At 43.1% G+C, this 27415-nt stretch overlaps 2 protein-coding genes across 7 annotated transcripts in view; both read left to right on the top strand.

The window, feature by feature from the left end:
• NCF1 (neutrophil cytosolic factor 1) overlaps window positions 1–12212 on the top strand; it is a 49022-nt gene extending 36810 nt beyond the window's left edge. Inside the window, exons 8-11 of one of the 2 annotated variants that reach the window (XM_033922247.1) lie at window positions 470–587; window positions 3458–3565; window positions 4937–5088; window positions 11689–12212. In XM_033922247.1, coding sequence (XP_033778138.1) covers window positions 470–587; window positions 3458–3565; window positions 4937–5088; window positions 11689–11813 — 503 coding nt within the window. In that variant the 3' untranslated portion in view covers window positions 11814–12212. Of the gene's footprint in view, window positions 1–469; window positions 588–3457; window positions 3566–4936; window positions 5895–11688 lie in introns of those variants that run through there. The other variant, XM_033922246.1, reaches the window with a different exon arrangement.
• Window positions 12213–15379: 3167 nt separating this feature from the next.
• RCC1L (RCC1 like) overlaps window positions 15380–27415 on the top strand; it is a 38427-nt gene continuing 26391 nt past the window's right edge. The window contains exons 1-4 of one of the 5 annotated variants that reach the window (XM_033922245.1): window positions 15380–15509; window positions 21911–22040; window positions 22308–22436; window positions 24619–24685. In XM_033922245.1, the coding sequence (XP_033778136.1) occupies window positions 21986–22040; window positions 22308–22436; window positions 24619–24685 (251 nt within the window). In that variant the 5' untranslated portion in view covers window positions 15380–15509; window positions 21911–21985. Of the gene's footprint in view, window positions 15510–16090; window positions 16639–16658; window positions 16838–21910; window positions 22041–22307; window positions 22437–24618; window positions 24686–27415 lie in introns of those variants that run through there. The other 4 variants (XM_033922240.1, XM_033922241.1, XM_033922244.1 and 1 more) reach the window with 4 other exon arrangements.

Here is a 27415-nt window from a genome sequence, read left to right on the forward strand (position 1 = left end):
CTCATATATATTCATTGAAAGCATATATTTTGGTACTTTCTGGTCATTCTTTCTGAGTGGGTTCTATATTTTTGAAGCCATGGGTAGATGAGCCATAGGCCCTCGTTTATTAAGGTGCGTTAACCGATTAGCGCACGCTAAACGCTAATGCGTGCAAGTTAGTCTATGGACGCATTAGCGCTTAGCGCGTGCTAATCAGTTAGCGCACCTTAGTAAAAGAGGGGGTAAGTGTATGTGGCACTTACGTTTTCTTTTCTCACAACACACGTGTAGATTCCAAACATACATACATGTAGATTCCAAACATAGTACACATTTAGAAATACTTTTCCAATACAGGTCTTTACAGAAATAAACTGTAAAGTCAGGTTCTACCTGCCACAACATTTTGCACACTGGTACATCACAAGTATTTTTTTTAAAAAGTAGGGTTTACGGCATCCCCAAGTGTTTCTTTTTGTTTGCACAGGTGAGCTGTACATAATTATCACGGGCTACACAGCTGATCAGGATGATGAATTGACGTTGAAAGAAGGTGAGAGCGTAGAAGTGATCCATAAGCTGCTCGATGGCTGGTGGGTTGTCAGGTAAGAAAATCTAGTTCAAAAAATGCTGCACATTGGCCCACAGAACCTTTATGGAGAAATTGTCTGCCTCGTGTCTATCTTCCAGACATCCCTCTTTATATGACGAATATTTTTGTGCATAAGTTCATGACTTATAGTAAACCCGACTGTGGTAGCTAATTGTTTCTAGCAACTGCAGGAAGAAACAAATATTTAGATTTTAGATTTACTTATTTCCGAACACCTTACAAACACCCCCCCTCCTTTATGAAACCGCAGTAGCCTTTTTAGCACTGGCCGCGGCGGTAACAGCTCAGACGCTCATAGGAATTCTATGCGCATCGGAGCTGTTACCACAGGGGCTGGTGCTAAAAATGTGCGACTTTGTAAAGGAGGAGGACAGTTTGATAATAAAACTGTGCGCTAATATTGGTAAAAGTTTTAAGTAAGAATTTGAAGGACTGTAACCCATTACAGGAATACAACTGATGTTGAAGGGAGCGTGCTCACCACACTGGGACACTGTTGCATACTACATTCTTTGTACCACATTTCAAGGAGAATATGCTTGCATACTTTCATTTTAAAACTTGCCATGGGTACTTAAATTTTCACTTGCTTTTTTCGCAGGTAGATTTCTATTGCATTATTATGTAGTAGCACACTCCCCTGGAAATGCTTTTCCTATATCCGAGGAAAAGTACAACTTGTTGCTCCATTGGTGAAGGGGAATTTGCAGATGTATAGTTTATTCACACACATCTACATACATAAATGGCTTAAAAAACCAACTTAGCATTTGGAAATTCTGATCAAAAAAGTTGAACGAGGCAGAGATCATTAGATATTTCCATTATTAAAAGGCTTGAGCTGAGTTTCTCTCTGGTCACTTTCAATAACTAATGTAAATAAGACAGATCATGTCATTGTAGATTTCACTTCCTTGGCAAAATTTCCTCTTACATCCACAAACATAACAGCTTAAATTACACATAAGGAAGCTGGATTCAGTGGTGTAGTAAAGGGTGGGTGGGAATGAGGTATGCCCCAGGTGCCATCTTTGTAGCGGTGCAGCACCCATCCTCTTCTCCACCCCACTCCTTCATTGCTCCCCCCCCCCACTGCCACATGCACATGCCGCTTTCCTTCCCCCACACCTCTGTATCATTCATGGCACAAGCAGCAGCCCCCAACCTGCTGTTGCACCTGTGTTGGCTCTTCTTCTGATGTCACTTCCTGGACCCACGCCTAGGAAGTGATGTCAGAGGGAGAGCCCACACTGATGTGACAGCAGGTTGGGGGCTGCTGCTCACACCAGGAACATTACAGAGGAAAAGGAAGCAGTGCACATGCACGACAGTGGGGGAGGGGGAGTGGGGAAGGTGCATGTAGGGGTGGGGAGGTGGAGAAGAAGGAGGGGGAGGGGCACCACCACCCTGGGTGCCTCGCACCCTCACTGTGCCACTGGCTGGACTATTAAGAGTTGCTAGTCATCAATATTATTTTTAGATTTGCTCAAAAGGAAATTAGGGGTTATTTATTAACATGTATTAATCAAATAAAATGCTTGTAAAGTTCTATTCCTTGAACGTTTAAGGCTTATTTAGCCCTTGTCAACCACCATCCCGGTTAAGCTAAGTATTGATTTAAATACTTCTTATAAAATATTATTATAAAATACTTATATAATATTATTATAAAATACTTCTTATAAAATATTCTTATAAAAACACCTAAAGTTAGGCGCAGTTTACAGAAACTAGGCCTTGGACTATAGAAACAAAGCAGCATATTTCTGCTGCACAATGGCCACGGTTTGGACTTGGAGAATGAGATGCACAGCATCCGGATTGATGAAACAAACTTGGTTCTTTTTGTTATATAGAATTTTTTGGACCCCAGTTCGTTCACAAAAGTTGGATAGTTCAAAGTCTAATAGATGCTGGCACTGTCATCTTGAAGTAGGGACACTGGATCACTTATTATTTTAATGTCCCTTGATACTCAATTTTTGGAAATCAATATGGGGAAAATTAATATGGTACTCGATGCTGCTCTATACCATTGTTCTATGACATGGTCCTATTTGGGACATTGTTGAAAGCTAAGAGTCCAATAGACATTTATAAAAGCAGACTTCTTATGATCATGACAGGGGTGGCCATACAATTGATAACCAGAAACTGGAAAAACTGGGATAGATTAAATTATCATTTTTGGTGGGAAACACTCTGTTTGCATTACAGATATGAAAGAATGTATGCAGAACAAATGGGAAATAATAAAATGTTTTTTAAAAATATGGGGTCCATTAGAGGCATTTGTTAAACAAAGACTGACTAATTGATTAATCTTTAATTCCTAGATCTCTGCACACATCCAAAGAGGGTGGGAGGGGGGGAGTAAAGTACAGTACTTTGTTTAGTATTTGTTGAAGATAAGTGCTGTTATATGTTTTATCTGACTGTATATTTGTTTGCACTTTGTATAAGTTCTGAAAATTAATAAAGATTTACAAAAAAAAAAAGAGTTGCTAGGCCTAAGTCCAGAATAGATGGGTATAGGCTTAAGCTTTTGCTGCAAGAAATGTGAATGTATTTCCTATAGGCTTCATCTCACAAATATATATTTGTTTACAACAGTTTAGGTTCTGACTATGCACTGGGTTGCCTAATGGATTGGTTGGGGGACAGAAATGTCCATTCACAGACTGACTTAGTAAAACAGCATTGGTTATTACATGTCTGAGCTCAGTTACAATCATTCATTGCATCCCAGTCTTCATAAGCTGGGACTGAGACTTGACTGTATCTTATCAGCTTTGGAATGATTATCAAAGTGGCCACAACCAAGAGATTGATTCTGATATCTGGCTAATGTTTCTGACTCAGGAAGGATGAAACAACTGGCTATTACCCTTCCATGTATATGCAGAAATCCGGAGAGAAGTCCTCAACAGACATAAACCAGCTTAAAAACAAGCGTGCTCCTCCACGACGGTATGTCAGTTGCATGGCTATTCGGTTTTGTCTAGGGTTACCAGATGTCCAGGAAAACCCGGACATATCCTCTTTTTAGAGGTCTGTCCCGGCTCCCGGATGGACTTTCCAAAACCTGACATTTGTCTGGGTTTTGGAAAGCCCCGACGAGCTCTGGCCACATCTGGAGGGCCTCTGAGACACATGGATGATGTCACACGCATCCATGCATGATCTAGACCCTCCAAACGCAGCAGGAGCTCATCTGGAAGAAGAGAGGAGGCTTTGTGGGGGCAGGGCTGGAGGCAGAACTAGGCAGGGCTGGAGGTGGAACTGGGCAGGGCTGGGGCAGAATGGGATGACGCTGGAGGCGGAACAGGGCGGGGTCATGTGTCCGGAGTTTCCCGGAGAAAAATATGGTAACCCTACTTTTGTCTAATACTGATTGCATCCAGAAGTATAAAATATGACAGATTTTCTGTAAATAATTGGGAAAGACAGCTTGTCTAAAAGAGAAGTTCAATTGAGGGAGCTACTATGTGATGATATTTGACCAAATTCAGTGAGCAGAAGAGAGAGAGAGATGTGACCTGTGATGGGAATATTTTTCCCCGTAGAGAAGAGCATGCCCCTTGAGGATTCATATATGGACAGCCAAGAAAGGTCCTAAACCCTAAGAACCTTTAAATGCTAACAGCAGATAAGGGCCAAATGACACACCTTGTCTGCCCTATTGTTTTCCTTGCTGATGCTGTCACTTTGTTTAAAACATATAGGTTCAAATTCTCTAAATGGCGCCATGCAGATGAGGCGATTTTAAAGTGTTTGAGGCTTGTGCAGATGAAGACAGAGATTGCAGGAATGGGCAGGGACCAGAAAAGAACTCGCCGGGATGGGAAACTGAGTTCACGCAGGGACGGAGAAAAATTTGTCCCCGTGTCATTCTCTACTCCCAACGAAGAATCACTGTGGTGGAATCTGATCACTGTGGCAGAGTCTGGGTGATCGAAGTTATGGGGACTGTCACACTCGTGCTCTTGAGAGCTGCATCGCGAGCTCATGGGATCGTGACAAAGTTCTCTGGCCCGGCGTGTCCCTTACCACCAAGGGACCCTTCAGGACTTTACCTGGCTTATTATCAGCCTAATAAGGGCATGCAAGGGAAAAGTCCAAGTCAGAATGCATCAAATCTTAGCTTTATTATGGTTACTAGTTTCACAAAGCAAAAAATGCAGGCTTCAGCTTAGCAGTTTCAAAAAACCCCAAAAAACTTAGCATAGCCTGCGCTAAAAACCACTTCTGCAGTTTTGTAAAAGGAGGGGAAGTTAGTGAAAATGAACAATTTTGGTTTCATTTGCGTGGAGAAAACCCCATGTTTTATGTTCTTTGCAGTTCTACTGTCCGAAATGCGCAAAGCATCCATAGGCAAAAGCGTAAACAGATAAACCAAGAAACATACCGTCGGAACAGCAAGAAGTACCTCCAGCAGCGAAAGTCATCAGTCAATACTAAGAACAGACAAAACCAGAACTCCAACAACATTGGTAGGTCCAGTCTCTACAGTGTAAAGGAGTTACTAAGATGGAATAATGCACAGTCAACATCTGATTCTTCATATAAGCATCTTAACAATTTTATTGCTCATAATTCATCAATAACAATGGCCTCCACAAGATAACATTCAAAGATATGCAAACCCATGATCTTTGTAATACCTGAGCATGGATTTGAATGTAGGTTTAGTTGGCTAACTTGTCACTGATTTTACTGATACAGTACTTAATGAGGTTCCTAGAGAGAGAATGAAGAAAAATATAAATATTTCCCTTACAGCGGCCTTGATGGATAGCTCTTAACATAGAAACAGGGCTAGCATTAGACACATTGGAGCTCAAGGCAGAAACTAAGGGGTTGTTTTACTAAGGCGCATTAGTGCGTTTTAGTGCGCAAGAAATATTAGCGCACGCTAAACGCTAACGTGTGCTAACACATCCATTATATCCTATGGACATGTTAGCACGCATTAGCATCTAGTGCTTGTTAAGATGAACTAGCGCACCTTAGTAAAAGGACCCCTAAGGCATGGTACCCAGCTCTGCTTCAATGATATCACTCAGCATCACCAAAGGGGCCCTTTGTGGCACTGGGGACCTTGGTAGTTACCCATACATCTCCTTTCCTCTCCACGTTAAAGTCAGCACTAAGGGCTCCTTTTACACAGGTGCGCTAGCGTTTTTAGTGCGCGCTACCCGAAAAGAAGCAGCGGTAGTGGCTAGCGCGCATGGCATATTAGTTCACGCTATTTCGCACGTTAAGCAGCCCTAAGAAAGGTCTAATATTTATATTGTAATCTGCTAAAATACTTCACCAAACGTAGGATAATAAATTGATAAATGAAATACCTATTTTTAAATATTTTTTCTGTGTTCTTGTTTTACAATTTTTATAATATATTCAAAATATTAATTAAGAAAAGAGAAATCAAATATCATCAGACTGCCCAGTCCAGATCATTCAAGATGTGTTTATTTTACCAGAAGATTTCTCAAAACATATTAAGCTACAAGAAAAACATTAAATATCAAAAAGTTTTTTTTTAAAAATGCAATACACTACTCAATAGAGAAACCCTAGAGTTCAATTGTTTGGAACTCAGAAAAGTAGACCAGCTCATTGGAAGGAGCACAGGTTTGATTCTTGGCTCAGGTCCTCCATTCTCCATGGTATAACCCGGAAAGAAATAAGAAGACTACAAATCATACAAAATACAGCAATAAAAATTATTACCAATTCAAAAAAATATGATCATGTCACACCTCTATTACAAAAAGCATATTGGCTACCAATCTTGCATAGAATAATTTATAAAATCGCACTGATAACCTTTAAAATCCAACAAACTAATGCACCAATATTTCTGGATCGTCTTCTAATACCATATTTTCCAGTCAGGACACTTAGATCAACAGAACAACATCTGCTGACTATCCTTTCTTTACTATTTTTTCGGTTATAGCACCCCAGATCTGGAACAACTTACCAATTTACTTACGTGGTGAATCCTCACTATAAAAATGTAAAAGCTCTTTAAAAAGTTACTTGTATAGGGATGCATTTGAGACATAGATAGCATAATTCTTCTATCATTAATGCATATGCTCAGTCTAATACTTAATTTTAATCAGACTTTACATATAGGTCGTAATCTCCTTTACCTCTTCTCCAGGTTTAGCCATGCTTTCAAGATTAATTTTTATTACCCACCAGTTGTTTTTTTTCCTAAATGTATCTCTATTTTCTTTAAAGATTGTAGTTTACCCTCCTTTCCTTTTGTACTGGTAATTATTTGTACGTATACACTGTGGGGCTCATAACAATAAAAAAAAAGTCTAAAAAGTGGCCTAAATGGGTACTTGGACGATCAAAAAGCCTGATCTTTTTTTTTTTTTATTTATAAGATTTTTACATTATTATCAAGCATCTCATCTTGTACAGAAAGTGTAATCAAGAAAACAGAGGGGCATAATAAAAAAAGCGTCTAAGTCCCCTTTTGACCTAAGTCCTTAAACGTTCAAAGCAGAAGCAGGGAAAGTGTCCATAACCAAAACAAACGTCCTTGTTATGATTATGGCCTGCCTCTACTAAACGCCCAGATCACCACTACGTCTACAAGTACACCCCACGACTTCTACACTTTTTGCTCATAATGAACCAAAAAAACGCCTAAACCCCAAACGTCCAACAGAAGGGCTTTTAGGCGAAGGAGGAGCCAGTCCTTCACCTAAAAGCTGGATTCTGTAACCAGTGTCTGTCAAAAACAACACCGGTTACAGAACCTCCCCCCACAACGATCGAGGCAGGAGGGTGCCCAAGCCCTCCTGCCATGTCGAACCGCGACCCCCCCCCCCCCCGACAACATCGGGGCAAGAGGGAGCTTAAGTCCTCTTGCCCCATCCAACCGCCCCCCCCCCCCCCGACAACATCGGGGCATGAGGGAGCTCAAACCCTCTTGCCCCGGCGATCGTGCCCCCCCCCCCCGACGACATCGGGGCAAGAGGCAGCTCAAGCCCTCTTGCCCCGGTGATCTTACCCCCCCCCCCCCCCGCCGAGTATGAGCAGGCCAGAAGGGAACCCAAGCCCTCCTGGCCTTGGTGCCCCCTCCTCCGAAAGTAACAGGCCAGGAGGGAGCCCAAGCCCTCCTGGCCCCGGCGACCCCCTATCCCCCACTACAATGCGGGCAGGAGGGTTCCCAGGCCCTCCTGCCCTCGACACAACCCCCCTCCCCCAACGACCGCCCCCCCAGAACCCCTGATCGTCCCCCCTCCCCGCTGACCCGTGACCCCCCCCGGCCGACCCAACAACCCTTCCACCCCCACCCCCCTTCCCCGTACCTTTAATGTTGGCCAGATGGACGGGTGCCAAGCCCGCCCGTCCGGCAGGCCAGCCAGGTCCAGAATGGGGCCGGATTGGCCCAGGTGGCAGAACCCCCGCCCACAGGTGGGGCCTGAGGCCTGTGGGTTGGGCCCAGGTGCCTAAGGCCCCACCCACAGGAGGGGCCTAAGGCTCCCGGGCCTGTTCTGATTGGCCCAGGCGCCTCAGGCCCCACCTGTGGGGTCTGTAGTTGCCCGGTTCTCCTCTTGATCCTTTTTTGAAAATTGGTGTGACGTTCGCTATCTTCCAAACGTCCGGTATCTATCCAGTTCTAAATGACAGGTTGGCAAGTTTTTGCAAAAGCTCTTCGATTTTCAACCTTCAGTTCTTTTAAGATTCTCGGGTGAATTCCATCAGGTCCAGGGGATTTGTCGCTTTTAAGATTGTCGATCTGGTAGTATATCTGGTCCAAGTCCACTTCTACTGTGGTGAGGCTGTCCTTTATTACTCCTTTGAACACTGGTATTGTTGCGGTGTCCTCCTTCGTAAAGACAAACGCAAAGAAGGAATTTAATCTTTCTGCAATATGTTTGTCTTCCTTGATGTACCTTTTTCTTTCCTGGTCATCCAGCGGTCCTACCGCCTCTTTTGCAACCCTCACCGCCTTGTGACATTTCTTCTGATCATCTTTGTGTTTGTTCCAAACTTTGGTTGTGTTCGTGCATTTCCATTTTTTAAAGGAGTCCTTCTTTTCTTTTATGGCTTCCTTCTCCTCTCTAGTAAGCCATGCCGGTTCTCCTTTGCCTTTAGTTTTCCTTTCTTTGGAAATCCACGGAATGTAGAGATTTTGTGCTTCCGTGATAGTATTTTTCAGTAGGGACCATGCCTGATCTACCGTTTTAACTTTGTCCATCTTTTTCTTGAGCCGTTGTTTCACCATGGCTCTCATGCTATCGTATCTTCCCTTTTTAAAGTTTAAGGTCGTGGTTAAGGTTTTAGTAAGTTTCCCTTTCCCGAAGTCAAGTTTAAAGTTGATCATGTTGTGATCGCTCGTCCCCAGCGGGACCGTGACTTCTACTTCTTTTGTCGGTCCCGTAATGCCATTTAGGACCAAGTCCAATGTGGCATTTCCTCTCGTTGGCTCTCCCACCATTTGTTCCAGGAAGCAGTCCCCTAGCGCTTCCAGGAACTTGGCCTTCTTGCCGCAGTTCGAGGTTCCCGGGTTACAGTCTATCCCCGGGAAATTGAAGTCTCCCATGATTATTACATTACCTGTCTTACATTCTTGTTTAATTTCCTCTATCATTTCTGAGTCTGTCTCCTCCATCTGTCCTGGGGGTCTATAGTAAAGGCCAATTTTTGTGTCTGCACCATTGTGTCTAGGAATCTTGATCCAGAGGGGTTCCAGCTTTTCTGTCCTTTCCATCGTAGCCTCTCTAAAAGTTTCTACTCCATCCTGAACATATAGGGCAATACCTCCACCTTTCTGCCCTACTCTATCTCTTTTGTATAGTTTGTATCCCTGTAGTACTGTGTTTCATTTGTTTTCATCATTCCACCATGTTTCTGTTATGCCAATGATTTCCAGTTCATCATGTCTTGCTATTGTCTCTAATTCTCCCATTTTGTTTCTCAGACTTCTAGCATTCATATTGTAACCATTCTGCTGCCCGAGAACGGGACTCAATAGCACTACTAGTGGCTAAACATAAAAAGAACACTGACATGTGACCCGGCCTGGAATCACCCTGACAAGAGGTCGAACTGACAAGAGGAACTTAGCAAAAACATCACCACACAGTTATATAATCAAACCTAAATTTACTGTCCAAAATAAAGGTCAGAATGGCATCAGCAAAATGAATAGTGCTTCTTGCAAAAGAATCCCAAAGTAAAACAAAGCACAAAAAAGCAAAATAAGTCAAAACAGTTCAGGTTTCTTTCCTTGAAACAATTTATCCAAATCCTCATGAGACCCTGCTTTCAGCAGAGCTTATTTTCTCAAATAGTTCTCAGCCTGCTCCTCAGCAGGTGACCATACCAACAATAGAGTTCTCTGCTCTGGTCTGAATAATGTACACAGTTCCCAAACAGAAGCCTCCAGAAGCCTTTTGAAGCACTGCTGGGCAATTAAGAGTGTCTTAGGTTTGCCTTTTAGAATAGCTTTACACAAAACTATCACAATTTCCCTCCCTAGGTGTTAGCAAACCTCACCCAAGAGACACACTCACAGCTTCAAATATTCAAAATCCAAAAAAAAATGCAGAGTTCCAAAAAGAGTCCCAAACAAAAACTCACAGTCAAGCAGGTCATTCTTGGCACCTGGTAGTTACACCAACCTCCCTCGGTTCAGCATATTCAGCAACTCCTTCAGCCAAACTCCCTTCCAATTCCATCGGGGTTTCTTCATCAAGTAGTTGCAGATTCAGTGCTTCTCAAGCCTCAGTAACCTCCATGGGTGTACAGCTCTCACCTCTGCCTGGACCAGGGGGATCATCATGGGAGAGGAACCTTATCCTTCTCCCTAGCCTGCCTAACTGTTTCTCCCAAACTGCTGCCTTTTCTAGAGCAGGGCCCCGCCCTGATCTAGCTGAGTCAGCAGGTGCTTGCACAGCTCTTGGGCTCCCCCGGTGGTGACCTGAATGTCTGCCACCTGGCAAGTTCTTGGGCCTACCGGCTCCCCCTAGTGGACACCCATGAAAACACCGTGACCAAAGCAGGATAGACCCTACTTGGTCACTGTATACATACATTTGAGTTCCCTTTGTGTTACCTTCTTGGACTTTCTAAGCTTAGCAGTCTCTACTGTTTCTTTCACGGTATTCTTTTCTGCTCCTGCGTTGTCTCCCTTATTTGCTTTGTGGTCGTCCCCTCTCGTGTCTGAGTAGTTGTCCTTAGTTCCTTCTTCAGGGCATCCTGTTGCCTGGGCCATCGACTGGTGATTGACTGTTGGTTTCCCCCTGTCCTTTAGTTTAAAGCCTTTTCGATGGCCCTCTTCATGTTGCCTGCCAATACTCTTACTCCTTCCTTGTTGAGGTATAGTCCGTCCTTTCTATAGTACTTGCTTTTTCCCCAGAATGCCGTCCAGTTGCACACGAAGTCAAAACCTTCCTCTTCGCACCATCGTCTCATCCAGACGTTGATCGCTTGCAATTCCCCTTGTCTCTTTCCATCCGCTCTTGGTACCAGGAGTATCTCGGAGAAAGCCACCTTCACCTCCCTGATCTTCAGTTTTCTTCCGAGCGAGCAGAGCTAGCCCTTCATCTCTTCCCTGTCATACTACTGTCCACTCACATTGTTGGTTCCCACGTGGATAAGCACAGCAGTGTCCTCTCCCCCTGCGCTGTCTATATTTTGTATTATGGCTCCCTTTTACTAAACCGCAATAGCGGTTTTTAGCACAGGGAGCCTATGAGTGTCAAGAGCAGTGCAGGGCATTCAGCGCAGCTCCCTGAGCTAAAAACTGCTATCGCAGTTTAGTTAAAAGGGAGGGGGTATATTTGTCTATTTTTATATAGTTGTTCCTGAGGTGACACTGCAAAAAGTCATCTGCCTTGACCTCTTTGAAAACCCACGGAATATAAATGGTAATTAACATTTTCTCTGCGTACAGTGAGCTTTGTGTTTTTTAAAATTTTATTGTTGGTAGATCATTTTGACTTGGTCATTTTAGAAGTGGCTCGCTAGCCCAAAAAGTGTGGGCACCCCTGCTTTAGAATAATATGGATTGTACTTTGGTGACTTAATGTGATTTTGTTGGTAACTTTTTCTAGAAGAGGAAACCATAACAGAAAACAAGGCTAAGCCCCAGCCTGCCATCCCGCCAAGACCCAGCAAGGACCTGATTCTGAACCGCTGCACAGAGCACACAAAGAACAAAATCCAGACAGCGCACTGAAGGAAATAATATGGCGGTGTGTAGAGATGCTTTGCTTCCGCTGAATCTTGCAAGTAAAAAAACAAGAATTCTCTCTTGGGAGCACTCTCTCCAAATGAGTTAGGTTTGCACAAACTGTACCAGTGATAGACCTGTCTCCTAAGCCAGGGTATGTGGAGTATGATCTCACTCTCTCGAATGAACAGCTAAGACTTGCCATTGTAGTTATAACATGTCTTAGAGCAGTGTCTCTCAAACTGTGTGCCAGGGCACAGTGGCATGCCCCAGAGATTCTGGGTGTACCACGAGAGATTCTAGAATTTTATTTTCCTCCTCCTTTACAAAGCCGTGCTAGCGTTTTTAGCACCGGCTGCGCAGTTACAGCTTGGACACTCATAGAAATTCTATGAGCGTCGGAGCTGTTCCCGTGGCCAGCTGGCACTAAAAACACTAGTGCAGCTTTGTAAAGGAGGGGGGATATTTTTAAGAATTCCCTTCATAAGTATATACTAGAATAGATGATACGTACATCATGTATGCAAGAGTCTGTCAATGTTATGAGCATCGTGCTCCCTCCTTAGCAGCGTTCAAATCCAAGCTAAAAGCCCACTTTTTTGAATCTGTTTTCAGCTCTTAACTCCCACTCACTGCTGTCAGATACCTAGACCCACTGTATCATTTCCTCTACCATAATCTCCCCAACCCCGAAATGTCCTGTCTAAATTAGATTGTAAGCTCTTTTGAGCAGGGACTGTCTATTGTATGTTAACATGCACAGCGCTGCGTACGCCTTTCAGCGCTTTAGAAATAATAAATAGTAGCAGTAATAGTAGTAGTGTGTAAGGATGTAACCGCCCAGAGATGCAGCATTCTTTGACGTGCTGGTCCTTGAAAATTAACGGCAAACAACCTTTATTTTTATTGAGCAACAAAGCAATCAAGGCTTTGTTACCATTCGGATCTTCTTATCTTTGCAAACTTGGATTTTCAGCTCTTAAAGAAAATAAATCGGAAAAAAAGAGAACGACTGCAGATGGTGGATGATGAAATGCATGTCTGCTCCTCGACTATCAAGCTGCGTTTTAAGTTAATTTGCACTCAAAAACAAACACATCCATCGCATTGATTAGCGATTCTATTCTATCTATTCCATCGCATTGATTAGCGATTCTATTCTATCTACTTTAGTTTCACCGTTATTACAGTTACCCACTCATAGCTTAAGAACTTTAAATAAATAAATAACTAAGGCGCACTAGTATACTTGTGTGCCTAGGGGCCCTCGACGAATTAATCCTGTCCTGAATATGATTCAATATTTCCTCTACAGATTGAAAGGATTAGGTCCCAATTACTGCCCCACACTCTCTGTCATTAGCAAGTCAGATGCATCTGGGGACAATATCTTAGAGACAACAGTCTCCTATTATCTCCCAAACATGTCCGCTTTATTGAATGTTCTGCAATCCTTTTTATATCATTTTACATGATTCAGTGTTGTCAGCAGATGACGTAAATACAAACCAAATATGGTGACAGGTCACATGAAACTTTAAAGAAATAACAAACATCTTGCTATCTAAAGGCTGAAGTCCAAATGGTGCTCTGCATAGCAGACACTTTTTGTTATCTAAGGCTTCTTACAAATACAGCTATGAAAACAATTGCATTCACTTCACAACATGATAAGAAAACACATCTCTCAAACATAAAATGGCCTTGTAGTATATCTGCAAAAGAAGGCAAACAGTGTCTGGATTTACAGCTTCAAACACAGCCTAAGGAAAACTACAAGATACATGATACATGAGACAAAGTTGAAGCTGTGTTTTGTTTATATGTTTTTATCTGGAGAATTACCTACATATATGCCAGATCATTTTCAACTGATATCAAGTTTATCCTCAAGGAATATGAGAGAAACTACTGCTGGGATTTCGACCCATCATCAAAATCCATAAAATCTCAAAGGTTTTTGTGTGGGGAGGTTCCCTGAGGGGATGCACATTGAGTAGCAGAAAACAGAACCAACAAACAAACAAATAAAAAAAAAAAAAGTAAGATCTGTGTATATGAGGAAAAGGTTTCCCTAATGTAAAAGATAAAACAAAGACTTTGTAAGCATGCGAGATCAAACATGTATCATAAAATGCTCTGTCTCTCCTTTTGGTTTGTAAACAATTGAAACTTTTGTAAAAGAAAAATTTAATAAAAGTAAAGTAAAACAAATATCAGAAGTTGTTAAGCAATTCATTATCCTAACAGGCAGCATTAATCAGAACACTCTTCCTTTATCTATTAGAAGTACAGATGATCTCTGCTTTAGAAAACTACTGAAAATTAAGGCTGCATTTTGATTAAGGGCTCCTTTTACGAAGCTGCGGTAGCAGTTTAACGCATGCTAAACTGCCGGATGCGCTAGCCGCTACCGCCTCCTCTTGAGCAGGCGGTAGTTTTTCGGCTAGCACGGGGGTAGCGCGTGATTAAAAGTCGCATGGTTTCGGGAGGAGCCCTTCTTCAGGAACCTGACCCCCGACGGAACACGAACAAAGAGGTGCTGGTGTTAAGACAGCAAGCAAGTGAGCTAGGACCTAACAAAGAGGAAAAGTCTTTTTTGTTTATTTTGTTTACACCACAGGGCTGGTGTGGGGTTGGAGAGGTTGATGTTATATTGTAACATGGTGAATGTTACTGTAACCCGTTCTGAGCTATCTGGGGAGGACGGGCTATAAAACTAAATAGATAAATAAATAAAGTATATATATATACTAGTCTTATAGCCCGTTACATTAACGGGTGCTAGAATATATGTGTGTGTGTCTGTCTTTAATTCTTTCTCTCTCTGTCTCTCCTTTGCGCTTTCTGTCTTTCTTTTTCCTTGACTGTCCACCACCACCCCTTGCCTGCTCCCCCTGTCCATTCTCCCTTCCTTTTACCTACCCTGTCCTGCAGTAGGATGTCTGTCTGTCTGGGTATTTTTTTTCTTTGTCTCTCTCTCCTTGCATGCTGCCTATCTGTCATTTTTTCTGTCTGTGAATCTCCCTGTACCTCCTTCTTATGTCCTTAGTGCCCCCAGTGCCCCTTATGTCCTTAGTGCCCCCAGTGCTTCCTTCCTCCCCACCTCCGATGCCAGCCTGCCTTCCATTGAAACCCCTTCTCCATTGCCTCCCATCCCCCTGAGCAGCATATTTCCATGGAACCCCCCCCCCATGGCATCCTGCGTGCCTGGCTTCCATTGAACCCCCCCACCCCCCTCTAATGCCAGCCTGCCTGCCTGCCTCCCATCCCCCTGAACAGCATGTTTCCATGGAACCCCCCACCGATGCCAGCCTGCCTCCCATTCTAACACGCCCCGACCCAACAGAAACCCCCGTTGACCCTCCCACCGCTACACGGCTGACAAACCCAGCAGGAGCAGCAGCATCCCAGGCACACTAAACGCTGCTTCAGGTCTTCTACTGGCCTAATTTCCTCTGCCGCGTCCCTGATGACGTCATCGGGGACGCGGCAGAGGAAATTAGGCCAGTAGAAGACCCGAAGCAGCGTTTAGTGTGCCTGGGACGCTGCTGCTCCTGCTGGGTTTGTGAGCCTTGTAGTGGTGGGAGAGTCAACAGGGGTTTCAGTGTGCAGATCCGGCATCTCTCTCTACCTCCTTCTCAGAGTCCGGGCAGCTCTTCCGATTGGGGAGAGCTCTTCTTTGGCGGCTCCGGAACGAAGGTGAGTCGCGAGTGTGGGGCCGTTACTGCAGCGGCGCGAGATGGAGAGGCTGTGGTGACGTACTAAGCGCGCATGCGCACTCATGTCCGCGACGGATCAGGGAACACGACTTTAGAGTGCGGCCTAGTATTTTTTTATATTATAGAAGATAGAAGATAGATATATGGGGGGGGGGGGGGGGTTTAAAAAATAATCGGCCCCGGGAACCTAGGTACGCCGCTGTCTATAACAAAGGCCTCAACATTTCCAAAATGATTGGGAGGTGCCAAACTCATCACACATTACCTCTCCCTGGAAACATACGAAATCCTAAACATTGGAGGTAATCAAGCACTCGCTGGCTACTATGGTTCAGCATCATATTACGACTGACTGCTTCCTCGCGAATTTTCTGCTTTCCCGGAAACTGTCAGGCAGGCAGGCATATTATTGGCTCTGGTTGGCTGGACCTGCCTCTCCACAGCGTCTTCGCCGCTATTATCCTTCTGGGTGCCCCTGCCTTTCTCCACGCTCCTCCACTCCCGTAGCATCTTGGGGAACATAGTTCACTTAGGAAGAAGAAGCTTGTCGAAGAGTGCGTACGTTCGTTATTGGGAACCACACACCCCAGACTCCCTCGCGTGAGAAGCTGGCGATACGCTGCCTTCCTCCACGCTCCTCCTCTCCCGTAGCATCTTGGGGAACATAGTTCACTTAGGAAGAAGAAGCTTGTCGAGGAGTGCGTACGCTCGTTATTGGGAACCACACACCCCAGACTCCCTCGCGTGAGAAGCTGGCGGATACGTGTTTCTGGTGCGACTCTGAATTCCAAGGCATGCAGCTTTGAATGCTACCAGCAAGTCGTTCCATGGCGTTCTCGGCCTTGAGGCATCTCAGACCTTGGAAGGCTCGACTTCGGCCGCCCAGCTCCAGAAGCGCGGCTCGGGTGGCGAGGGACAGCCGCGCCGAGGACGAACTGCCGGTATTTAAGTACGTGGGAGAGCGGGCCCGCCGGAAAGACCGGGTCTTTGTTTGGGGCTTCTCGTACACCGGGGCGCTGGGTATCCCCAGCTTTGTGGCCCCCGACGGGAAAGGAAAGAAGCCCAGGAAACTGCAGCTTACACCGTACAGGCTGGAAGTGGACGAGAAAGTAAGGAAGATTGAGGGGGAGCACTGAAAAGAGCTCAAGCAATAAAGTGCATAAGGGTTTGCAGCCCTGGTTACCTGGGTCCTATTTATGTCCACCAGCTAGCACTTCGTAAAGCTTCAACTACCAGTGCAATTCATTCATTCTGTTATATCCCATCCTCCCAGGAGAGCTCAGAAGGGGTTACAAGTAACAAAGCATGGTAAAAACATAGCATTGTATTATATATGCAAGCATTGCTTGACAAACATTGCATGGCATGTTGAAATCCACCATAGGCAGCGGAACACTTTTTTGTTTGGGGGGGGCACAAGCATTGCATTATATATGCAAGCATTGCTTGACAAACATAGCATGGCATGTTGAAATCCACCATAGGCAGCGGAACACTTTTTTTGTTTGGGGGGGGGGCACAAGCATTGCATTATATATGCAAGCATTGCTTGACAAACATTGCATGGCATGTTGAAATCCACCATAGGCAGCAGAACACTTTTTTGTTTGGGGGGGGGCACAAGCATTGCATTATATATGCAACAATTGCTTGACAAACATAGCATGGCATGTTGAAATCCACCATAGGCAGCGGAACACTTTTTTTGTTTGGGGGGGGGCACAAGCATTGCATTATATATGCAACAATTGCTTGACAAACATAGCATGGCATGTTGAAATCCACCATAGGCAGCGGAACACTTTTTTTGTTTGGGGGGGGGCACAAGCATTGCATTATATATGCAACAATTGCTTGACAAACATAGCATGGCATGTTGAAATCCACCATAGGCAGCGGAACACTTTTTTTGTTTGGGGGGGGGCACAAGCATTGCATTATATATGCAACAATTGCTTAACAAACATAGCATGGCATGTTGAAATCCACCATAGGCAGCGGAACACTTTTTTTGTTTGGGGGGGGCACAAGCATTGCATTATATATGCAACAATTGCTTGACAAACATAGCATGGCATGTTGAAATCCACCATAGGCAGCGGAACACTTTTTTTGTTTGGGGGAGGCACAAGCATTGCATTATATATGCAACAATTGCTTGACAAACATAGCATGGCATGTTGAAATCCACCATAGGCAGCGGAACACTTTTTTTGTTTGGGGGGGGGGGCACAAGCATTGCATTATATATGCAACAATTGCTTGACAAACATAGCATGGCATGTTGAAATCCACCATAGGCAGCGGAACACTTTTTTTGTTTGGGGGGGCCACAAGCATTGTATTATATATGCAACAATTGCTTGACAAACATAGCATGGCATATTGAAATCCACCATAGGCAGCGGAAAAATTTTTTTGTTTGGGGGGGGGCACAAGCATTGCATTATATATGCAACAATTGCTTGACAAACATAGCATGGCATGTTGAAATCCACTATAGGCAGCGGAACACTTTTTTTGTTTGGGGGGGGCACAAGCATTGCATTATATATGCAACAATTGCTTGACAAACATAGCATGGCATGTTGAAATCCACCATAGGCAGCGGAACACTTTTTTTGTTTGGGGGGGGCACAAGCATTGCATTATATATGCAACAATTGCTTGACAAACATAGCATGGCATGTTGAAATCCACCATAGGCAGCGGAACACTTTTTTTGTTTGGGGGGGGGCACAAGCATTGCATTATATATGCAACAATTGCTTGACAAACATAGCATGGCATGTTGAAATCCACCATAGGCAGCGGAACACTTTTTTTGTTTGGGGGGGGCACAAGCATTGCATTATATATGCAACAATTGCTTGACAAACATAGCATGGCATGTTGAAATCCACCATAGGCAGCGGAACACTTTTTTTGTTGGGGGGGGGCACAAGCATTGCATTATATATGCAAGCATTGCTTGACAAACATAGCATGGCATGTTGAAATCCACCATAGGCAGAGGAACACTTTTTTTGTTTGGGGGGGGGCACAAGCATTGCATTATATATGCAACAATTGCTTGACAAACATAGCATGGCATGTTGAAATCCACCATAGGCAGCGGAACACTTTTTTTGTTTGGGGGGGGCACAAGCATTGCATTATATATGCAACAATTGCTTGACAAACATAGCATGGCATGTTGAAATCCACCATAGGCAGCGGAACACTTTTTTTGTTTGGGGGGGGGGCACAAGCATTGCATTATATATGCAACAATTGCTTGACAAACATAGCATGGCATGTTGAAATCCACCATAGGCAGCGGAATACTTTTTTTGTTTGAGGGGGGCACAAGCATTGCATTATATATGCAACAATTGCTTGACAAACATAGCATGGCATGTTGAAATCCACCATAGGCAGCGGAACACTTTTTTTGTTTGGGGGGGGGGGCACAAGCATTGCATTATATATGCAACAATTGCTTGACAAACATAGCATGGCATGTTGAAATCCACCATAGGCAGCGGAACACTTTTTTTGTTTGGGGGGGGGCACAAGCATTGCATTATATATGCAACAATTGCTTAACAAACATAGCATGGCATGTTGAAATCCACCATAGGCAGCGGAACACTTTTTTTGTTTGGGGGGGGGCACAAGCATTGCATTATATATGCAAGCATTGCTTGACAAACATAGCATGGCATGTTGAAATCCACCATAGGCAGCGGAACACTTTTTTTGTTTGGGGGGGGGCACAAGCATTGCATTATATATGCAACAATTGCTTGACAAACATAGCATGGCATGTTGAAATCCACCATAGGCAGCGGAACACTTTTTTTGTTTGGGGGGGGGGGCACAAGCATTGCATTATATATGCAACAATTGCTTGACAAACATAGCATGGCATGTTGAAATCCACCATAGGCAGCGGAACACTTTTTTTGTTTGAGGGGGGCACAAGCATTGCATTATATATGCAACAATTGCTTGACAAACATAGCATGGCATGTTGAAATCCACCATAGGCAGCGGAACACTTTTTTTGTTTGGGGGGGGCACAAGCATTGCATTATATATGCAAGCATTGCTTGACAAACATAGCATGGCATGTTGAAATCCACCATAGGCAGCGGAACACTTTTTTATTTGGGGGGGGGGCACAAGCATTGTATTATATATGCAAGCATTGCTTGACAAACATAGCATGGCATGTTGAAATCCACCGCAGTAAAACTATTAGCTATTCCATAGGCAGCAGAACACTTTTTTGTTTGGGGGGGGGGCGCAAGCTCTGCCCTGCCCCCATAATAGTACTAATTGTAATACCATTTTTCATATATACATACACATATATAATCTTATTAACAATACATAATGGTTAACCACAAAATTAAACTACACAAAGCACACGAACGTATGCTTCTCAACATTCATTCCTACCAGAACACAGATAAACCCTATGCAAATACGGGACCACAAATTAAAAGTACTAATATGTATAAACGAAACCCTAAGATTCAAGACTGCATGCAGTACAACCCTAGAGAAATAGAAACAAATGCATTTCTTCCTTAACAGTGCAAAATATAGACAGCAGTGATTCCTTAACAGTGCATATCTCTTTTCCTCCTTTCCTAACCCCTCCCCTTGCTAGTGCATTTTTATGTGCCATATCTGTCTTCCCAACCCCCTGAGCATCTATTCTCCCTGCTTTCCCTACCCCCTGCACCCAGCCTTTCCCTGTCAGGCTCTGCACCCAGCCCCCCTCCTTTCACTCCTACTTCACTGCTAACCCAGTGGGAATTCTTGGGAGCCAGTCAAAAAGCTGCTCAGCACCGAGCAGGAGCACCAAAGCAAGGTCGTGCTCATTGCTGCTGAGCGGCAGAAGAAAACGCATTCTGAGGCTGCTGCCACCCACCGGGTTAGCAACAGGCAGGAGCGCGGAAAGCTTGCTCCTGCCCGCTGCACCTCTGGACCACCATGGCTAAATTTTTCGGGAGGCCACGGCCCCTGTGACCATCCCTGTTCTGACGCCTATGAGCTATTCAACACAGCTGCATAGAAGTATTCAGGAAGACCAACAGATCTGAAGAACCACAAAAGCTTATTCATCTGTGGGGTACAGTATAAAGGATTGTTTGAGAGGAGTGGGTATCCCAGCATCCCTTTCCTCTTTCTGCACTGGGCCCAGCCTCCTTTCCCTTAACATAAATATGCTGATAGTCTAATATTCCTCCCTTCTCTTGATCAACCCCTCTCTTTCTCTACTATAAAAAAAATTCCCTTGTGGTCCAACGGAAGCCAACCCCCCTATCTCGTATGAGACAGGAGCCTTGCTCACACACATTCCTGCCTCTGCCATTCCATCCTGGAATGCACTGGGTGGGTCTTATCTACTATATAAGGGTGTTTCTCCCTTTTATGATAGATGAGCCACATTCAGTGCATCCCAGAATACACTTCCATTTTGAAGATGACAGGAGTGCATTGGGCATCACTTCTGTCTCATACAAAGTCAGAGGTGAGGGGTGGGCTTATGTTAGATCACCAGGGCAATTGCAGTAAGGGGAGCACTAGACCAGCGTTTCTCAACTCAGTCCTGGAGTACCCCCTTGCCAGTCAGGTTTCCAGGATATCCACAATAAATATGTATAAACCTGATTTTATTTAATTAAAAAAAATGTCTAACCCACTTAGACCTAAGCAAACATAATCATCATGTAACCAACATACAAATGAGTAAGTTAGGATCTTAGCTCAAGCAAGAGAATGCCTCCATAAACAAAGTTGTTTTCAATAATTTCTTAGATTTATGAATATCAGAAAGCAACCTCAGCTGTCCTGTCAGATTATTCCATAATAAAGTACCTTCAACTGATATTATAGATGTTCTCATTTTCGCATATTGTACTTTTGCTATTTCAAAATCACAACTTTCCCTCTGATCTTAATGATCTAGAGCAGTGATTCCCAACCCTGTCCTGGAGGAACACCAGGCCAATCGGGTTTTCAGGCTAGCCCTAATGAATATGCATGAGAGAGATTTGCATATGATGGAAGTGATAGGCATGCAAATTTGCTTCATGCATATTCATTAGGGCTAGCCTGAAAACCCAATTGGCCTGGTGTTCCTCCAGGACAGGGTTGGGAACCATTGATCTAGAGGGCTGATAAAGCCTCATCAATTGTGTTAGATACCAAGGGATCTTATAGTGAATGACTTTAAAAGTTAATACCAAAACCTTTTAAGTGTTAAGTCCTTTCTAAAAGTTTGTGTATCCTGTCTCTGAATACAAGCCCTGTGAACAAATGGGGATACTAAAGTATTTGGTGTTTAACATTACTTGACTTGATATTAATATTGCCTATTCACAGATCTCATCTGCAGCATGTGGTTACGGCTTTACATTGTTAGCCTCAAAAACAGCTGATATCACCAAAGTGTGGGGCATGGGTCTCAATAAGGATTCACAGATTGGATTTCACAGAAGCAGAAGGGACAGAAGTAAGCATCTTTTTTAAAAGCATTAAATGAAATGGTTACTTTGTAAGTTCAAAATATTTTTGTTGTGGGTCAGTTATATGGGGAGGGGAGAGACAATGCCCTTTAAATTATAATTGATAAATGCCTTAGAAATGAGCTGACTTATCTATCAACTCACAGGTGGTTGGCATGATCTTATAAGAAGATTTCTCTTGGGGGTCACCTCAATCAGACTTGCCTCTAGTTTATTTGGGATAGAAATTGTTTTATAATGTTCTTTGTTTGAAGCCAGAGGATATGAATTCATCCTGGAGCCTTCTCCTGTTCCACTACCATTGGACAGACCTCAGGAGACTCAGGTCTTACAGGTTTCGTGTGGACGAGCTCACTCTCTCATCTTGACAAACAAAGAAGGAGGTATCTCTCTTTTTGATGATTGAAAAAAAAATGCTATTTTTTTTTTAAGAGTCTTTTCCTGATAGTTAAATCAGTGTGTGTGTGTTAAAGCTATTGTATCTGAAAGACTGAAGTCTTTTATGCTTTTATTTTAGCCTGTTAAATCAGATGGGACAGTAACTGCATGTGTGATGGCAGAAAAAGGGTAGAGAGAAGCACCAGTGTATGTGAATTGGGGGAGAGGGGGTGGTGTGCAGCAAAGCGTGCCCACTAATAAGTTGAAAAGACTGACCTAAAGGATGAATTCTATGCTTCCAAAAGGATAGCAAAGAAGAAGCAGAATGAGCCAGGTCTTCAAACGAATCACACTTTAATGGCACAATCACACTTTAATATAGCACAAACAGAGTATCATCTAAACATACATGGGACTTGACACGGGCCGTGTTTCAGCAAATATGCCTGCATCAGGAGTCCAAAGTGTTAGACAGTGCTTTTGAAGTTAGTCAATCCCCATGGATATGATGTCAAACTTCAGAAGCATTGTCCTCCAGGTCTGAGCACCTTTCTAAATAGGCACTGGACTCGGTAAAATACCAAGCTGAACCTGTTAAAATTCCTGCTCTCCATTTGTTGTAGAGCTTTGGAATTAAAGAAGAGTGTCATGGATTTCGCCTGGATTTGAAGTAGAGAATGACATGGGGGACAAATTTGTCCCCGCAGGAGCTCAATTTCCCTAGCACAGAGATTAAGTGCTAAACACAGCCCAGGAAACCCTAATGCAGCTTAGCGAAACGCTGGCTGGCCACTGTTGGCTTTGGCTGAGCAGACTTGCCACAGAATAGCAGTGTGTGTGAGGGACACGCGGAGAGAGTGTGGAAGATGAATTGTCTGATCCAACGATGCACAGTGAAGAGATAAGTGCTTAGGATAGTAGCATAATTAATATAACATTTCATGCTGGCATACACCCGTACGCAGCCCGAGTACACTAGCGGGAAGCAATTTTATGGTTGCTCCCGACATAGATGTTCTTTAGGAGTTTAAGAATTTGGCTCCCAGCGCATGTGGATGAACAAATTAATTTATTTGGATTCAGTGATTCTTAAAATTTGAATTATTTATAAGAGATATTTAAAGTGGACAAATTTAATTTAAAAACTTAAAAAAAAAATTATTAGTAGAAATGCTTGGAGGAGGGGTTTTTGTGCCAATGAGGTAGCTCTAACAGTAGCCCGAATGCTTGAAAAATTGTAGCAGCAGGCACGAATCTGAGGCTTTTTCTCCCCATTACAAGACTCCTATATGACGTAAAGTATTGGCTTTATAAACATTTTTGTTTCTGTTGCGCTGTTGAGCCAAGATAAGTAAAAAAATTTTTATAAGTATGAGAGAGTAAGAAGTAAAATCTCTCTTCTTGAAAATGGGATTTGCATTAAGGGATCAAGTCACTTACGGTAATCCCCCATTGCCCTAGGTATATTGTGAGCCCTCCGGGACAGATGGGTAAAACTGCTTGGGTACTATAAGTGGTTAGACTATAAGTGGTTTATAAAATAATGTTTTATTTGTGGTAATACTGTTTTGTCTTCTGGAATTTTCATATTACTAAGCCTTTGTAGTTTTCATCTCTTATCTTGGGCCAGTGAGCATAGAAATTCTGTACTTAATTCATACTCAACTCCTTTCTCTTTCCATGTATAATCACAAAATATACATATTTTGGTGATCTTGGAGAGTTTTGTAACTATTTCTGGGCTTTGAAAGCAGATGGCTGGCTATTATATATTGTACCTTTTTCCATTCAGTGGATTCTTTACAATGTTGAACAGGATTTTGACAGGAGATTTCTAGTTTTGGTTTTTTTTCCTTCTCTTCCAGCCCAAGGGACACACCTACTATATTAAATGCTAGGTCTACCTTTTTTTTTTTTTTTTTTTTTAAGCATGAACATTGCCCTTTAATTGAAAAGATGCTGCGATAATTTTATATATTTTAAGATATTGTACACTGTCATCAAGATTCCTAGTAAAATCCTGCCTGATGTCAGTTTAATCCATCAGTTTTCTGCATTTTTCTCTAGGCTATGCAGATCAGATTTATGATATATTATTGAGCTGAGAGATTTTCAAATGAGGAGTTTGTGTTGTTTGTCCTATGTGCTTATGCTTGGCATTGATTAGAATTCTGGTTTTATTTTCAGTTTTCAGCATGGGAAATAATTCATATGGACAGTGTGGAAGGAAAGTTATTGACGGTGAAGTCTACAGGTGAGAAACTAAAGTAGCGTGGTCCTGCTTTTTTGTGAACAAATTAATAATATAGCATATACAGATGTATACAGCTTTTGGCACGTAGCGTGGGGTTAGCGCACGCGGCAACATAATGCGTGCTAAAAATGCTAGCGCACCTTAGTAAAAGGAGCCCCTAATGGACAGATTTACCCCCTGGATTTTTTATTTTCTTATTGGAGATTGTTTTAAGTGAGCTATAAATTGCTTTAACTCAGTAGATGGAAGTGATTTAAGTAAATAAAATAAGTAGCTTGCTTTTCTGAAGTAGGCTGTAAAAACTGTAAGGCTGTTTACAGCTATTCTGCATTCTGTTTTAGATTCTTTAATTTGTAATTTTTCAATTTGTATTTTGTATTTAACTTTTTATTCTTTAAGGACTATGCTTTCATTAAAATGTGTAATTATGATTAATTATACGGTTAAAGATATGTCTTCCCCTCCCCCACCCCACTGCACAGCTCCTTGTGACTCTGAGCAATGGCAGGTTAAGTGACTTGCCTGAAGTCAAAAGTTGCTACAGTGGGGGAAAAATAACTTACCTGTAATCACACGATTAAAAATTTAATCTAAATGCAGCTCTAAAAATAATATGTGTTGGAAGAATGAAGCAGATGGTTATAGGTAAGGCTGAATTACTTCGAGTCTGTGTAATAGCACCAAAATTTAAAACTAAACTAAACCTTGGGTTTGTATACCGCACCATCTCCATAGTTGTGGAGCTCGGCACGGTTTACAGGAATTGTAATGAGAAAGGAACTCCAAGGAAGGGCTAGATGAAGATCAGAGGGGAGAAGAATGTTAGAGGCTAGGATGTCATATGATGGTAAGAGATTCAGAGAAACTTGTTCCCTTGGGGTAGGTCCCAAAGTGATGGGCTGGTTAAGGAACTGGTTGAGTGGAAGGCGACAGAGGGTAGTGATCAATGAAGATTGCTCTGAGGAAAAGGATGTTACCAGTGGTGTGCCTCAAGGTTCTGTTCTTGGGCCTGTTTTCTTTTTAACATTTTTATAAATGATATTGCTGAAGGGTTGTCTGGTAAAATTTGCCTCTTTGCGGATGATACCAAAATCTGCAATAGAATAGACACGCCGGATGGTGTGAATAAGCACATAAGCATCGCCTCTGCTGAGTCAGACCATAGGTCCATCGTGCCCAGCAGTCCGCTCCTGCGGCGGCCCCCCAGGTCAGTGACCTGTAAGTGATCTTTTACTTAACATTGTCCTGTATAGTATCCCTCTAATTGTACCCTTCAATCCCCTTTTCCTTCAGGAACTCGTCCAATCCCTTTTTGAAACCCAATAACGCACTCTACTCTACCACCTCCTCTGGAAGCGCATTCCAGGTGTCCACCACCCTTTGAGTGAAGAAGAACTTCCTAGCATTTGTTCTGAATCTGTCTCCCTTCAATTTTTTTGAGTGCCCTCTTGTTTTTTGTTGCCCCCACCAGTCTGAAGAATCTGTCCCTCTCTACTTTCTCTGTACCCTTCATGATCTTGTAAGTTTCTATCATGTCCCCTCTAAGCCTCCACTTTTCCAGGGAAAAGAGCCCCAGCTTCTTTAGCCTCTAATCATATGAAAGGTTTTCCATGCCCTTTATCATTTTTGTTGCTCTTCTCTGGGCCCTCTCGAGTATCGCCATGTCCTTCTTAGGTACGGCAACCAGTATTGAACGCAGTACTCCAGATGTGGGTACACCATCGCCCGATACAGCGGCAGGATAACTTCCTTCGTTCTGGTAGTGATACCTTTTTTGATAATGCCCAACATTTTGTTCGCCTTCTTTGAGGCTGCTGCGCATTGTGCTGCCGGGCCTCATTGTATTATTATGAAGAAAGACCTGGCGAAGCTTGAAGCATGGTCTGAAATTTGGCAACTAAAATTTAATGCTAGAAATGCAAGGTCATGCATTTGGGCTGCAAAACCCAGAGGGAACAGTTCAGTTTAGGGAGTGAAGAGCTTATGTGCATGATGGAAGAGCGGGACTGAGGTGTGATTGTATGTGATGATCTTAAGGTGGCCAAACATGTTGAAAAGGTGATGGTGAAAGCTAGAAGGATGCTAGGTTGCATAGGGAGAGGTATGGCCAGTAGAAAAAAGGAAGTATTGATGCTTCTGTATAACACTCTGGTTAGACTTCATTTAGAATATTGTGTACAATTCTGGAGGCTGCACCTTCAAAAAGATATAAAAAGGATGGAGTCGGTCCAGAGGAAGGCTACTAAAATGGTGTGTGGTCTTCATGATAAGGCGTATGGGGACAGACTTAAAGATCTCAATCTGTATACTTTGGAGGAAAGGGGAGATATGATAGTCGTTTAAATACCTACGTAATGTAAATGCGCATGAGCTGAGTCTTTTTCATTTGAAAGGAAATTCTGCAATGAGAGGGCATAGGATGAAGTTAAGAGGTGATAGGCTCCGGAGTAATCTAAGGAAATACTTTTTTACAGAAAGGGTGGTAGATGCATGGAACAGTCTCCTGGAAGAGGTGGTGGAGACAGAGATTGTGTCTGAATTCAAGAGGGCCTGGGATAGGCCTTTATCTACCGTCGTGTTTCTATACTTCTACATATGTGCCGTCTAATCATTTTGCAGTAAAAATTCCAGAAAACAGATGTTTTAATATGCAGGATATAAATATTTTAAATAAATTATAAATCAAAGTGGAAGAGCAGACATGCAGCAAAGAGCTCTCAGAAAAAGAAT

Source organism: Geotrypetes seraphini, chromosome 15 (genome assembly GCF_902459505.1).
Source record: "Geotrypetes seraphini chromosome 15, aGeoSer1.1, whole genome shotgun sequence".
Classification (NCBI taxonomy): Eukaryota; Metazoa; Chordata; class Amphibia; order Gymnophiona; family Dermophiidae; genus Geotrypetes; species Geotrypetes seraphini.